Genomic DNA, 16071 nt, shown 5'->3' with positions numbered 1-16071 from the left:
ATGAGGGCCGTGACCTATGATGACGTGCATATCAACTTTACTCAGAAAGAGTGGAATTTGCTGGATCCTTCCCAGAAGAATCTCTACAAAGATGTGATTCTGGAGACCTACAGGAACCTCAGTTCTATAGGAGGCATTTGGGAAGACCATAATACTGATGAACACTGTCCATGTTCTAGAAGACATGAAAGGCCAGGAAACTGAGAATCTAGATAAAGAATGGAACTTATTATGGAACCAAATTACAGACGACACACTAATTTGAACAAAATATAACTGGATAAAATGGTATGTTCCTGCCTAAAAGAAATGGCATTTTATAGGTTTAAGATAAACATCCTAGAATCGTGGATGTCTGTGTGGCTTTGCTGTCAGTTCAAGTAATCTGAAATGGAAAGCTCTACAAAAACAGAAAAATATGTAAAGATGTCTTTTGACAAGGCAAAAGTGTCCATAGATTCTGAAACAGAATCTCCTCCAAGTGCTAATGAATCCATTGTTGCATCTGGGCCAAGGCTTTCTGAGAAGACTCCTACATGCCAGCAAGTAGATAAACCAAAAGTTTTTGAAAGAGTTTGAAGGTGATCTCATGGAGGAAAATTCGAGTTGTGTGGAGGACTCCCCATCCAAGAAAAGAAAACTCGACGTTGAAAATGGGGAAAAATGATCTGGTGATGATGGAGGTGTTTCAAAGGAAAGAAAACTGGAAGAGGTGATGTTCCCAAAGACAAGCCTGCCTCTGGAGGAACCACCCAAGAAAAGAGAAAACTACAGTCCGAGGATGTTGCAGGAAAGCCGATAAAGCTGGAGGAAGGATACAGCTCTGCTGTTGCTTCCCACTATAATGAGCTTCAGGAAGTGGGTTTGGAGAAGCGCTGTCAGAGTTGCATTTTTTATCTAAGAAACTTTAATAATTGGATTTAAGATCTATTTTTATGTAATAGTCTAAGAATTGGTTCCCTCTGCTATCAAAAACTATAACAAAACATGTCAGAGCACCTGACCTCTCCCCAGTGCTGTGATTTGCTGAGTGTGTTTACAGAGTTGAATTTACAACAACTGTAGAATTGGCAAAGGGAGTGCTAGCTTGCTGCCATGCACTCCAAGTTTTGTTACAGTGTTTTTCAGTATGAAATGAATTGTGTTCTATACATTTGAATGTAAGTGTTCAGTTATATATTACTAAAGTTATAAGATTAAAACTTGATTTTAGATTGTTACTAAGAGCTACCTGGGCCAGGCGGTGGTGGCGCACGCCTTTCATCCCAGCACTCGGGAGGCAGAGACAGGCAGATTTTTGTGAGTTCGAGGCCAGCCTGCTCTACATGAGATAGTTCCAGGACAGGAACCAAAAAGCTACGGAGAAACCCTGTCTCAAAAATTCCAAAAAAAAAAAGCTACCTGGCTAGATTTTGACTGTTTGACTGTGTTTCAATAAAATAACTGTTTGCTAATATTAATTAAAAAAAGAAATTAAACACTTCATAGAATTCAATGAAAATGAAGGCACAATGTGAGAAAGAAATGCTAAGAGGAAAGTTCATAGCACTAAGTGTCCACATAAAGAAAGTGGAAAAGGCTCACATCAGTGACTTAACAGCACACCTGAAAGTTCTAGAACAAAAAGAAGCAGACTCACCCAGGAGGAGTAAAAGACAGAAAATACATGTTTACATGTATGTATGCATGTATAGCACCGATGGAAGCCCCTGTTGGTGAGCAGACACTATTGAGCTGCATGTGTGCTCAGAGCCCAGTGCTCCTTTGCAGAATCCACTCTGTACCTTTGCTGTGCTTCTGAATAAAACCCCTTGCTGCTAAAAAAAGACAGAAAATAACCAAATTGAGGGCTGAAATCAACAAAATAGAAGCAAAGAAAATAATACAAAGAATCAGTAAGACAAAGAACTGGTTCTTTGAGAAAATCAACAAGATAGACAAACCCTTATCCAAACTAATCAAAAGTCAGAGAGAGAACATCCAAATTAACAAAAGCAGAAATGAAAAGGGGGACATAACAACAGACACTGAGGAAATTCAGAGAATCATTAGGTCATACTACAAAAACCTGTACTCCACTAGTTTTGAAAATGTAAAAGAAACCGACAATTTTCTAGATACCGTATACCAAAATTAAATCAAGACCAAATATAAAAAAAATAAAAAAAGACCAAGTGTATAATTTAAGTAGACCTATAAACTGCAAGGAAATAAAAGCTGCCATCAAAAACCTCCCAACTAAAATAAGCCTAGGGCCGGATGGTTTCAGTCCAGAATTCTACCAGAACTTCCAAAAAGAGCTAATACCTATACTCCTCAAAGTGTTCCACATAATGAAAACAGAAGGAACATTGCCAAACACTTTTTATGAGACTGCAATTATCCTAATACCAAAACCACACAAAGACTCAACCAAGAAAGAGAATTACAGACTAATATCACTCAAGAACACTGATGCAAAAAATACTCAATAAAATACTGGCAAACTGAATCCAAAAACACATCAAAAAAAATCATCTATCATGATCAAGTTGCTTTCAACCCAGAGATGCAGGGATGGTTCAATATATGAAAATCTATTAATGTAATCCACCATATAAATAAACTGAAAGAAAAAACATTTGATCATTTATTAGATGCTAAAAAAATCATTAGACAAAATCCAACATCCCTTCATAATTAAGGTCTTGGAGAGACCAGGGATATAAGAAACATATCTAAATATAATAAAAGCAATATACAGCAAGCCAACAGTCAACACCAAATTAAATGGAGAGAAACTCAAAGTGATTCCACTAAAAGCAGGAACAAGACAAAGCTGTCCACTCTCTCCATATCTCTTCAACATAGTTCTTAGAGTTCTGGCTATAGCGATAAGACAACAAAAGGAGATCAAGGGGTTTCAAATTGGAAAGGAAGAAGTCAAACTTTTATTAATCGCAGATGATATGATAGTATATATAAGTGATCCCAAAAAACTCTACTAGGGAACTCCTACAGCTGACAAATACCTCCAGTAATGTGACAGGATACAAGATCAACTCAAAAAATCAGTAGCTCTCCTATACACAAATGATAAAGAAGCTGAGAGGGAAATCAGAGAAATATCACCTTTCACAATAGCCACAAATAACATATCTTAGGGTAACACTAACAAAAAAAATGAAAGACCTATTCAACAAGAACTTTAAGTCACTGAAGAAAGAAATTGAAGAAGACACCAGAAAATAAAAATATCTTCCATGCTCTTGGATAGGTAGGATCTACATAATAAAAATGGCAATCCTGCCAAAGGCAATCTACAGATTCAATGCAATCCCCATCAAAACCCCAACACAGTTCTTCACAGACCTTGAGAGAACAATAATCAACTTCATATGGTTAAAAAAAGCCAGGATAGCCTAAACAATCCTGTCCAATAAAGGAACTTCTGGAGGCATTACCATTCCTGACATCAAACTCTATTACAGAGATACAGTAATGATAAACAGCTTGGTCCTGGCATAAAAGCAGAGAGGTTGACCAAAGGAATCAAACCAAAGACCCAGATATTAATCCACACACCTATGAACAGCTGATTTTTTACAAAGAAACTAAAATTACACAATAAAAAAGAAAGCATCTTCAACAAATGGTGCTGGCATAACTGGATGTCAACATGCAGAAGAATGAAAATAGATCCATATCTATCCCCATGCACAAAACTCAAGTCCAAATGCATTAAAGACCTCAATATAAATCTGACCACACTGAACATGATAGAAGAGAAAGTGGAAAGTAGCCTTTAATGCATGGGCACAGGAGACCACTTCCTAAGTATAACCCCAGTAGCACAGACACTGATGAATATCTTAAATATCCCCATAGAACCTTCATCCAGCCACTGATGGAAACAGAGGAAGAGACCCGCATCAGAGTACTGGACTAAGCTCCCAAAGTCCAGTTGAAGAGTTGGAGGAATGAGAATATGAGTAAAGAGGTCAAGACCATGATGGGCACATCCACTTACACACTCTACTTTAGCTAATGGGAGCTCACCAACACCAGCCAGACTGGGAAGGAACAAGCATAGGACAAAACTAGTCCTTCTGAATGTGGTTGACAGTTGCATGGCTGGGGCAGACTGAGGGGCCACTGGCAGTGGCACCAGGATTTATCCCTACTGCTTATACTTCCTTTTGGGGAACCTATTCTCTTTGGACAGGTACTTTGCTCAGCCTAGATATAGTAGGAAGTGTTGACTGAGTTTTCTGTCCTGCACAGTTCCTGCAATCGTTAAGTCCCAAAGAAATCACACAGAGAGTCTAAATTAACTATAAACTGATTGACCCATTAGCTCAGGCTTCTTATTAACTCTTATTTATATTAGCCCATTATTCTATATATGGTAGCCACATGGCTCAGTACCTTTTTCATCAGGGTTGTCACAACTTGCTTCTCTGGCTGGGTCAAACTGTAGAGGGGGCTTCCCTCTTCCCAGAATTCTCCTGTTCTCATTGACCTGTTTCTACTCCCTGTCTGGTTGTCTTGCCTATACTTCCCTCCTGGCTACTGGCCAACTAGAATTTATTTAAAACATAATTGACAGAATATAGACATTTTTCCTGCACCAAGGGAGGGCCTTGGACCTTCCCCAAAGCAATGTACCTTACCCTCTCTGAGAAGTGAATGAGGGATGTGATCAGGAGATAGGTGGAGGGAATGGGAGGAGGAGAGGGAGTAGGAACTTGGATTGGTATGTATAATGAAAAGATAGTTTGTTTTCTTTAAAAAATAATATATATATATATAATTTTAATAAAAAAGGAAATATATGCAAGCAAAAAGTACCCATACAGGTAAAATTAAATAAATGAAAATGTAAGTGAATGATATGTATTCTAGGTAATATGACAATTACTTTGACCTGGTAAGGAAAACAGCACTTCTCCATTCTCATTTAGTAATCTGGCTTCAGTTCATTGATCCTTTCAGCCTATAGATGTCATCTGCTTGGTCACAGGTTATCATAGATTATAATGTAAAAAGACATAATTACACATCCAAGGTCTGGAAATGTGGCATGTAATTTTCATTTACATTCAGCTGGAGAGAACATAGTCCAGTGGTCAAATCAATCGCTAAATGAATGACTAGAAGATAGCTATGCACTGTGTTATTGGACAAAGAAGCTTTCTTTTGTCAGTCAACCAGTGGTCTTCATTACAAATGAAAAGTAAGAATCATCCTTATTTGCTATGTCCATACTAAAGCTTTTTTCTAGCAAGAGGACTTGACCTAATGTAAGTTCTGAGATAGCCTATAACTTTTCACATCTACATCTACCACCCAAACAAAATCAAAATCTACAAATAAATATATCAATCTAGACAAAAATAATAGATGTGAGAAAAATAGAAATGAACTGCTGTATCACATATCCCTAATATATTAATTCCATGATCATATGCATATGCAAATTGTATACATTAAGCTTCAAAAGTTCTGAACTTCCATCATTAGCAATAGTCTTCTTCTCTTTCCCAAATCCACCTCCAGAAAAACCTCTAAAATTTAATGGAAGTGTAACTGATTTCTGTAAGAGAAGGTAAAATACTTTGCATGTTTTCTGGGTTGAGTGAGGAAGATTTCTTGCCATGTTAGTTACTGTCTTGCTTACAACTCTTGCATTTCCACTCTAACCCTTCTTTGTGCCCCCTTTACATTTGTTTCATTGAGTACAGTGAGGCTAAGAACACATGTCCAAGGCATCTTAACTTTGGGTTTATATTTTCATCTCTGCATGACTCAGCCAACTGACTCCTAAAAATATCAGGTCATGTTTTGACTTACTTTCTGTTGCTGCAATAAAACACTCTGACCAAGATCAATGTGGGGAGAAAAGGATTTACTTGGATTAGACTTCCACATAGCTGTTCATCACTGAGGGAAGTCAGGACAGGAACTCAAGTAACTCAAGTAACAGGAACTGAAACAGCAAGCAAGAGGAGTGTCATTTACTGCCTTGCTGTCTCCAATGTGTGCTGAGCCAGCTTTTGTAAACAGCCCAGAGCCACCAGGTTAGTGATGTACAGACCACAAGTGCACCCAGTAATCAAAATGCAAAATTAACAACTCTATTCTAGTACTCTCCTCCAGTTTCACAGTTAGGCTACTTTAAGGATATTCTTTCTTGTTTACAGAGTATCTATAAAACTGCATAATAATAATGCATGTTAAAAATGCTTGAGCATGAACTGAACAACTATAAATATTACTGATAACTCAACCAACTTCCTATATAAATATAGTGGAACCACAAACAGAGAGGCTTTGACACACAATTAATATACATTGACATGGATCATTCATTGTAGGCCATTGGGCTTCAGAGATCAGGTTCTTATATATTTGTTGATTCATTCATTCAATAGAAATGGAACGAGTACTCATTATAACCCAGAGAAAGTTCTAGGTGCAGTGACCATAATAAAAATAAAATATAGTTCCTGTATTGCATCGTTTACATTCTAAAAGAAGAAGTAGGCAAGTATTTTGCAAATAAATGCTATAAAGATAATTAAGATAGGGAAAAGCATAAAGCATGACAAGGTTCATTAGACTCCCCTTGTGAAACACTTCAGAATTCCCTTAGATTTTTTCTTTATTTCAGTCATAGCAGTGGTAAGTAGTTTCACAGAGGATTCAAACAGCTTCAAGTGGAGTCAATGAGACTCTATCTTATAATAGCTGTACACTGAGGCTCCTGCCTCATGCTTCAGGTTTCTCTGACTACTGCCACTTCTGTCTTGAGCCTCCTAATAACTTTTGGCAAGGTGTCCTATGCTATTCCGCGTTGAGTCCCACTGTTTACATAGCCATTTCTACGTAGGGGCTAAGCAGTTAGTGAGAAAGTCTGTCTTTTTGTAATCCCCAGAACATGGTGCTGATGCACATATCCTAAACCACTTAAGACACCCAGCAGGATTGGAAAAGCAATTGCCCATCACTGTGGTCAACTCTCTAGGTGGCCATCATATAAACTCACCCTCTCCTTCGTGTGCTTCTTTTCCTCTTCACTCCTGCTTCCTGAGATCACAATCCTAAAGAAACAATTTGCATAAAAATAATTGTGGTCAACTTTTAAGGAAAGGCCTTTAAATGGTCCATGATCTCTGCTAATATTTAGGTAAAGATCACTAAGGGATTTAGAATATCAAATGCAAAAACATGGAGGTATAAGAACACTTGATGTGCTTAGGAGCAGCAATAAACTTACTAAGGCTGTAGTGCAGCAAGCACGAAGAGGTGAAAGTAATAGGTGATAAGTCCATGAGTGATGCCATGCAGACACTTACAGGTCAACAGGATGAGGGGGATTTGCTCTGAGATAAAGGAAGATCTATTGGAGCTTTTCACAAGAGAATGATATAATTTAACTCGAGTTTTGAGAGGGCCATCTAGCCTTTATGTTGAGAAAGGTACTGTAGATGACAAAGGACATTTAGAAGATAATTGAGTCTAGATGGAAGAGAAAATAATGTTTGCATTAGAGTAGTAGCTGTCAAGTTGTTACAAACAAATCCACTTTTAGATGTATTTTGATGCATAACTACAGAAATTACTAAAGGACTTGGTGAGACCTGTAAGAGAAAGAGAACAGGCACACTGTCTCAGTGGGTGGACCAACCCCTCATGGTCCAGACTTCCTTGCTCATCTTCTCCCTCCTTCTGCTCTTCAACTGGACCTTGGGGGCTCAGTCCATTGCTCGGATGAGGGTCTCTGTCTCTATCTCCATCCGTCACCGAACGAAGATTCTCTGGTGATTTTTGGGATAATCATCATTGTGATAGTGGGGCAAGGCCAGTTCAAGCACCCTCTACTCTGCTGCCCAAGGACCTAGCTAGGACATCCCCCACTGAGACAGTGTGCCTGTTCTAATGGGAGCTCACCAAATCCAGCTGGACCAGGACTGAATAAGCATGCAATCTAACCGGACTCTCTGAATGTGGCTGACAATGGGGGCTGACTAAGAAGCCATTAATAAAGACACTGGGAGTTGTTTCTACTGCATGTACTGGCTTTTTGGGACCCTAGTCTGTTTGGATGCAAAGCTTCCTGGTCCTGGATGTAGGGGAAGGTCCTTGAACCTCCCACAGGGCTGGGTTCCCTGCCTTCTCTTAAGGAGGGAGGGGAAAGGAGGAGGGTGAGTGGGGGAGCAGGAAGGGAATGGGAGAAGGGGAGGAAGTGTAAATTTTTGGATGGAAAAACAAATTTTAGAAAAAAGCCAAATAAATAAATAAATGAAAATTAAAAATTAAAAAAGAAAGAGAAGAATCAAGGACATATACCAACTCCTAGGATTAAAATGATTAAACAGTCCATTAACTGAAATACAGAAGGCTGGAATAGAATCATATTTGTAGAAAAATCTCAGATGTGGAGTTTGGACGTTAAAATTTTTAGATTCCTAATTTAACATTCTAATGGAGACATTAAAGATGATCTTGGCTCTGTGAAGGAATGGGGAACAGAAATGGGTAGAGCTAATTCAGGGAAGAAATGAATGATGTGGAGAGCAGATAAGGGGAGTCCGGGGAAGAAGGGCATTGCATTAACTTCTTGGAGAGACAAGAACAAATGTCTATTTACCCCAAAAAGGGCACCAGCAATAAATCAAGAAATGAGTTTAACTATAGCTTAAGTGAATCAATGAGTTTATTGAGCTTACTTACAAGCATATGGGTAGAGGATTACATGCAGGAGTGTGGACGACTTCCAAATAGCTGTGTCACTGGAGAGTTTCACCCCAGCATAGATGACAACTTCCCCATATCTGCAAAATGGAGTCCCTTCCTTAAATTATCTCTCCTCCTCCTACATATTCTAGCATATCCCAAGATCACATGTACCTGGGACAGAATTACATGCAGCTGGGAGGGGCCATAGAAGTTAGGAACTCGATGGAATCTCACTTGAGTGTTTAATGGATTCTTCCCTACCTCCACTTCCTTCTATGATGAACTACCAATAGAACTGACCTTCCTGGCAGTCTCTTGGGAGTAATCCCAGCTTCTTAGATTAAAAAGATAGTGGTTAGCCAGGCATAATAGTGCATGCCTTTAGTCCCAGCACTTGGGAGGAAGAGTAGGTAGATCTCTGTGAGTTTGAGGACAGCCTGGACTATGTCTTAAAAAAAAACAGACAAACAAAAAGAAGGTAATGTCTGCCACAGTGTCTGTGAGTTCATGTGTACATCAGTCCCGTTATGTCTGAAAGACAGGTTCCTTGGAGTCGACCATACCCAGAGTTCTTTGCACATCCTCTGAGTGGGTGGGGAAGTGGAAAGATGTGGGAAGATTTTTTTTACTTCAAAATCATTTAAAAATACATTTTAATCTAACCTTATGTTGTTGTTTCTCTTTGGTTCTTTATTATTGATTTTTATTGAGCTCTATGTTTTTCTCTGCTCCCCTCCCTGCTGCTCCCTCCCCGCTTCAATCCTCCCCCAAGGTCCCCATGCTTCCAATTTACTCAGATCTTGTCTTTTTCTACTTCCCATGGAGATTAGATCTATACAAGTCTCTCTTAGTGTCCTCATTGTTGTCGAAGTTCTCTGGGATTGTGTTTTTTTAGGTTGGTTTTCTTTGCTTTATGTTTAAAAACCACCTATGAGTGAGTATATATGATAATTGTCTTTCTGTATCTGGGTTACCGCACTCAAAATAATGTTTCCTAGGTCCATCCATTTTCCTGCAAAATTCCAGATGTCATTACTTTTTCTGCTGTGTATACTCCATTGTGTAAATGTACCACATTTTCCTTATTTATTCTTCAGTCGAGGGGCATTTAGGTTGTTTCCAGGTTCTGGCTATGACAAACAAAGCTGCTATGAACATAGTTGAGCACTTGTCCCTGTACCACGGTTTAACATCCTTTGGATATATACCCAGAAGTGGTATTGCTGGGTCTTGAGGAAGGTTGTTTCCTAATTTTCTGAGAAATTGCCACACTGACATCCAAAGGGGTTGTACCAGCTTGCATTTACACCAGCAATGCGGAAGTGTTCCCTTTTCCCCACAACCTCTCCAGCATAAGTTGTCATCAGTGTTTTTGATTTTTGCCATTCTTACAGGTGTAAGATGATATTTCAGAGTTGTTTTGATTTGCATTTCTCTGATGACTAAGGATGTTGAACATGTATTTCCTTAAGTGTCTTTCAGCCATTTTAGATTCCTCTGTTGAGAGTTCTCTGTTCAGGTCTGTACTCCATTTTTTAAATTGGATTATGTGTTCTTTTGGTGACCAATTTCTTGTGTTTGTTGTATATTTTGGAGATCAGACCTCTGTCTGATGTGGGATTAGTGAAGATCTTTTCCCATTCTGTGGGCTGTCGTTTTGTCTTGTTGACTGTGTCCTTTGTTTTACAGAAGGTTTTCAGTTTCAGGAGGTCCCATTTATTAAATGTTTCTCTCAGTGTCTGTGCTGCTGGGGTTATATTTAAGAACTAGTCTCCTGTGCCAATGCATTCAAGTGTATTTCCTCCCACTTTCTCTTCTATAAGGTTCAGTGTGGCTGGCTTTATTTTGAGGTCTTTGATCCATTTGGACTTGAGTTTTGTGCATGGTGATAGATATGGGTCTATTTTCATTCTTCTACATGTTGATATCCAGTTATGCAAGCATCACTTACTAAATACGTTTTCTTTTTTCCATTTGATTTTTTTTTGCTTCTTTGTCAAAAATCATGTATTCAAAGATGTGTGGATTGATATCCGTGTTTTCTATTAGGTTCCATTGGTCCTCCTGTCTGTTCCTATGCCAATACCAGACTATTTTTAGTACTGTAGCTCTGTAGTAGAGTTTGAAGTCAGGGATTGTGATGCTTCCAGAAGTTCTTTTATTGTACATAATTGTTTTGGCTATCCTGGGTTTTTTGCTTTTTCATATGAAGTTGAGTACCGTTCTTTTGAGGTCTTTGGAGAATTTTGCTGGGATTTTGATGGGCATTGCATTGAATCTGTAGATTGCTTTGTTAAGATTGCCATAACCTTAAATCACATTTAAAGCTTTGTTTTAGCTATAATGCATACCAAAACCTGTAAACACGTCTCCCAGTGTTAAGATTAAAAGAACCTGAGCTATCTGGGCTTCTAAGACTCAGCTGTTTCTCTTAATCATTAACCTAAGTCACAGTCTATACAGTTCCTCAAAAGAAACTAGCTGTGAGACATTTTCTTATTCTTATTTTTTCTATCCTCTGCAGCCCCAGTTTTTTTCACAGGCAGGGGCAACACCATATCTTACTTTTAGCTGTATTAGTTTTCACACTAAGCTAAACTATACCATAATCCCTTACTTTATTTATTAAAGACCCTCAATCACTAAAATCCTATTTAAAATAACACTTACTGTATAAAATCTTTGCTTCAGTTAAACAGTACAGCTTAAGAGGAAATCGTTTTCATAATAATACACAGGTAAAAATGCCCAGTAGAATGGGGTGTTTCCATGAGATAATCACACCACATTAGGAGCAGTGGTGATATCCCCACACCCCTTCACACCATGCCAGATACTAGAGAAAAAAATGGTAGCAGCAAACACAGCAGTAGCAACACATATTCTGGGGCTGAGGTTCTAGGGGCCTTTCCTACCCAAGATGCAGCCCTCTGAGTTTTGCATCCTGGTGGGCTGGCTTTCCCGAACCTTAACAGCCTCATGCTGCTCCTCTGACGTGGCCACCAGCAGCAACTCCTTCCTGCCTCTCTGTGTCTGCCCTCTAGTAGGTAACTCCTTCCTTCCTGCCTCTCTGTGTCTGCCCTCTAGTAGGTAACTCTTTCCTGCCTCTGAGTCTGCCTTCTGTCTTTAACTCGGTTTCTCCATTTGTCCATTGAAGAAATCTAATCAGAGTTAGGCACAACTAGAATCACAACCTGGGGCTTTTGAGTTTTGCTATATAGGACTTGAAGACTGGGAAGTATTGACTCAGATATTTTGTTCCCATTGTTGATTTACCACCACCAATGAATTATTAAACAGAAATGGTGCACTGCAGTTATTGCACAAGGCATCTAGAGAATATTGGAGTCAATTTAACTATTCATTTTTTAAACCAAGCCTTCAGAGTCATTGCTAAGACCAAAGGAGTCTTATTTTTATTGCATTTCCTTGGAACCACAGTGACATTCAGTGGCCAGTGAAGGTTGAAAACAAGTGGCAGAGAAAACACTTGTATTTATGCTACAGAAAGGCATAAAGTAATCTTCCTAAGAACTTTATTTCAGTTACTCCAATCTAACTGGCTGTGACTGTTGCTTCTGAAATTATGGCACAAGTACTAATAAGAGACAGGTTGGACACAAGCCAAGACTGCCATCAAACACAGTTTATTTGTCCTCACCCAGTTGCCAAAGTAACAAACCAAAAAATATATTTGATATATTTGAGGGTCATGTTGCCTTCTAAACACTCCTGTTTTAACCAGAGACTGATGTCACGCCCACCCTGCATCAGAGATGCTTTTTACAAGCAGCAGTTAATGTCCAAACTCAGAACTGGCCAAAGTCCCAAGAATAAGTGACAGTGAAGTGCTGAGCCCTAAATTTGATGGCTCTAACAACAACCCCTCCAAGGTTCAGGAAACACCATAGGAGAGGGGCAAAGAGAATTTAAGAGCCAGAGAACAGGAAGATTGGCAGCAAAAGGAGGCCTTAATTTCCCTTATTAAATTTCCTCATTTAATCAACTTAAACTTCAACTACCTAGTGCAATTGCTTTCAATACTGCAGCCAGAGTCTGATCTAGAATCTTTAATCAGTTCCCCTGAAGACCCGAGTCTGGAAAATTATGGGTATGGACAATGGCATGCTCAGGTAATAGCCAGCAAATGAGGATGGGGAGCTTGAGCCACAGACACTGGCACCCTGCCTTGGCTGAGGTCAATGCTACTATATATATACACAGACAGGGAAAAAACAAGAAAGGAGCCAAAGAGGTAATATTAGTTCCTTCCTTGTATCAGGTACTAACCTAGACATGTGTGCATATTCTCCTTGCTATCTGTTTGCTTGCTTTCTCGTTTTATTTGAGACAGGAACTCTGTAACTCAGGCTGACCTGGAATTACTACATAGCCTAGGATAGCCTTAAACTTCAACCTCTTTCCTACATGTAATTCTTTCTATAATATCCACAACTCTAAAAGGTAAGAACAATTATCCCCAGTTAGCACCATACACATATTCCTGGAACTACTGTGTCCATTTTTTACTTGTCTTTTGATAGCTCTTTAAATAAGGCTTCTTATGTAGCACTGAGGATTCAGATAGTCAGGGGTCCCACTCCAGGGACCTCTGTGTAGCAGCTGAAGACCTTTCATAAACCGTGATTTGCATAACTTCGCTCCATTTCTGTGTCTGACTCTTTCTATTCTACTACCAACACACAAAGTCCCCCTTTTCCCTGGAAACTTTCTAAGGAAACAATCCGTCATTGTTCACTTTCAAGACTGGTCGCAAGGGTCAAGTGCCATATATACACAGACAGCATTCCTCAGAGACGGGCAGTTATCCAAAGTCCAAGCATCTGCGATGAAGACAGGAAGTAGTAGGTCCTAGGCTGGCCAGAAAAGAGGACATTTGGAAGTCACTTTCAAAGTCAGAATACTTGCTAATACCGAGTCCATGTTTCCACAGGCAACCTAGGAAGAATCCCTCTTGAATTGCAGTCTATTGACTGTCACTCATTTGTGATAATTACCTGGCACTTTGAGATATTTGAGTTTGAGAGCTCCCAAGTTCCTACCAGCTCTAACGATCTTAAGTGTTCAGTTCTATATTCTCCTAGATTCCTTTACACTGGAAACATCGTGGATTGACATGGGCCTTCGTTAATGGATAATTTGGAAACAAGCTGGGAAGGCATTTCATTTGCCCTCTGACTGGATTTTCTAAATAGACACTCCACATCTCCACACTAGAAAGGCATTCTTCTCCTCCGGTGGAATTGTGGTAATTTCATTATGCCGTGTACTATTATCATCCTGTCAAAATGAAAATCTTCCAGAGAGCTGGCAAAGGGCTTATCAAATCAAGTGGAAGTGATTAAGGACAGTTTAAAAAAATAGAACAATTATACATACACTGTTAAATAATGCAAAGAATGAGAATCCAACTAATCTTCACATTTTCAGAAGTAAGGTTTACAATGTGGTATTTTATTGACTCAAGAGCAAATTATCAATTAATTAAATGTTTAAATCATTTATCAAAACTGTGAATGACAAAGCAATCAGAGACTTGAATAATCAGAGTCTGAGTCGGTTCTTTGTATAAAATTTAAATACACCCAATACAATGTAATTTTGTACTAAATGTTACTTATCTAATCAGCATATTCTTGCCCCAATGTGAAACCTTTGTGTAATCATGAGATACAACAGATATGGAAGCCACAAAAATCTCATTTATATAATCATAACAAGCATGTTATCGCGCTTGTCAAAATTAATGAAACCTAATTTACTCTGCTTTCTAAATTTAAATTTTACAAAAAATATTTGGTGAAAGGTAAAAATGCTAAAGAACTCAAGAAGCAGGTACAAAAATTAAGTTTTAATGCCTGAAGTTTGCTTAAGTTAAATGAAAGAGATAGCTAATAACTGATTATAAGAGACTACGCCTCCCCCCCAAATTGAAGAGTTTAGGAGAATGTGAACATTTTCTCTGTACAAGTTTTAAGCTTTGACTTCTAGTAAGTGATAATTCCCACTGGTACAATTACAACAAAAGAAAATTTGAAAAGCCTCTATTAACTCACACTTCTCAGGAAGACATTCTCTCCTAAGGCAAGGGATGTCTGTATTTCATATTACACCATCAACTTGATCATCTTCCAGGCATAACCAGTGGTCTGCCTACATCAATGTTTCTCAAACTTCAGTCTAGATCAGAAACACTTGCAAAACCTATTCGATATACATATTCTGAGGTCTTACTATGTGCTTCATTCTGAAAGACTGGAACAACGGCAAAGACTGGAACAACGGCTCAGTTGGTAAGGTGCCTGTTGTATAGAAATGAGGACTGAAGTTTGGATCCCTAGCAGCACATTAAATTCCAGGTAAGGCAAAGTTTGCCTATGTCCTAGTTTGCTCTTCTGTTGCTGCGATGAACACCACAACCAAAAGCAACTTTAGGGAAGAAAGGTCCCTTTCGCTTACAAGTTATAGTCTGTCATTAAAGGAAGCCACGGCAGGAACTCAAGGTAAGAGCTTATAGTAGAAACCATGGCCCAATGCTGCTTACTGTCTCCCTTTTCCTGGCTTGCTCAGTTACCTTTCTTAGACAGCAAAGGCTCACCTACCCAGAGGTTACATCACCTTCAGTGGGATGGACCCTCCCACATCAATTAGCAACCAAAAAAATGCCCAACAAACTTGCCCACAGGTCAATCAGATGGAGGTGATTCCTCAGTTGAGGTTTCCTCTTTTCCAAGGTGTGTTGGGTTGACAATTGACACTCTATAATTGCCTGTAATCCAAGCACTGGTGTAGTAAGGAGCTGCAGTGGGCTGCATTCCCGCCCAGCTCCGCAGGGCTAGCTTTACCTGAAATAATTACACAGAAACTGTATTCTTTTAAACACTGCAGGCAGAGGCGGAGAGGCGCGGCATCCAGACGCGCAGAGGCGGAGAGGCGCGGTGTCCAGATGCGCAGAGGCGGAGAGGCACGGCATCCAGACGTGGTGGAGAGGCGCGGGTGTCCAGACACAGCACCGCAATCAGGAAGAGGCTTTGGGGGACCAGCGCGGAGGCAGACGCAAGAGGCAGGGACCCGCGTGCAATAACGAGAGCAGATCACCCTACTACAATTAAATCAAAGAGGTAGGCCTTTGGTTGGCCAGGTCACTGGCAAATGGGGAGCCTGGTCCTGTCCTGAAGACCCTTCGGAGGGGTGAGAGGGTTCTTGGCCTGCGGCAAGAACCAGGAAACAGAGCGAGGGCATTTTGTAAGTGGAGCCCTTGGCCAGCAGGGAAACCTGATCCAGTTTTTAAAAGATCCATTAGATAGGATCAATAGGAGGAGATGGGCA

General features: G+C 39.6%; 1 protein-coding gene across 1 annotated transcript; it reads left to right on the top strand.

Annotated features, from left to right (window-relative positions):
* On the top strand, positions 1 to 15826 carry LOC142840333 (zinc finger protein 431-like). The gene is made up of 2 exons (XM_075956900.1): positions 1 to 191; positions 15631 to 15826. The coding sequence occupies exons 1-2, from the start codon at positions 1 to 3 to the stop codon at positions 15824 to 15826; spliced, it is 387 nt and encodes a 128-aa protein (XP_075813015.1).
* The last annotated feature ends 245 nt before the right edge of the window (positions 15827 to 16071 follow it).

The sequence above is a fragment of the Microtus pennsylvanicus genome, chromosome X (assembly GCF_037038515.1).
Source record: "Microtus pennsylvanicus isolate mMicPen1 chromosome X, mMicPen1.hap1, whole genome shotgun sequence".
Classification (NCBI taxonomy): domain Eukaryota; kingdom Metazoa; phylum Chordata; class Mammalia; order Rodentia; family Cricetidae; genus Microtus; species Microtus pennsylvanicus.
This window is presented reverse-complemented; position numbering and strand designations above follow the sequence as displayed.

Coding starts and splice junctions, on each gene's coding strand:
- LOC142840333 (XM_075956900.1), top strand. CDS start 1: ATGAGGGCCGTGACCTATGATGACGTGCATATCAACTTTACTCAGAAA. Junction 192..15,630: donor TGTTCTAGAAGACATGAAAG/GCCAGGAAACTG, acceptor TAAACACTGCAG/GCAGAGGCGGAGAGGCGCGG.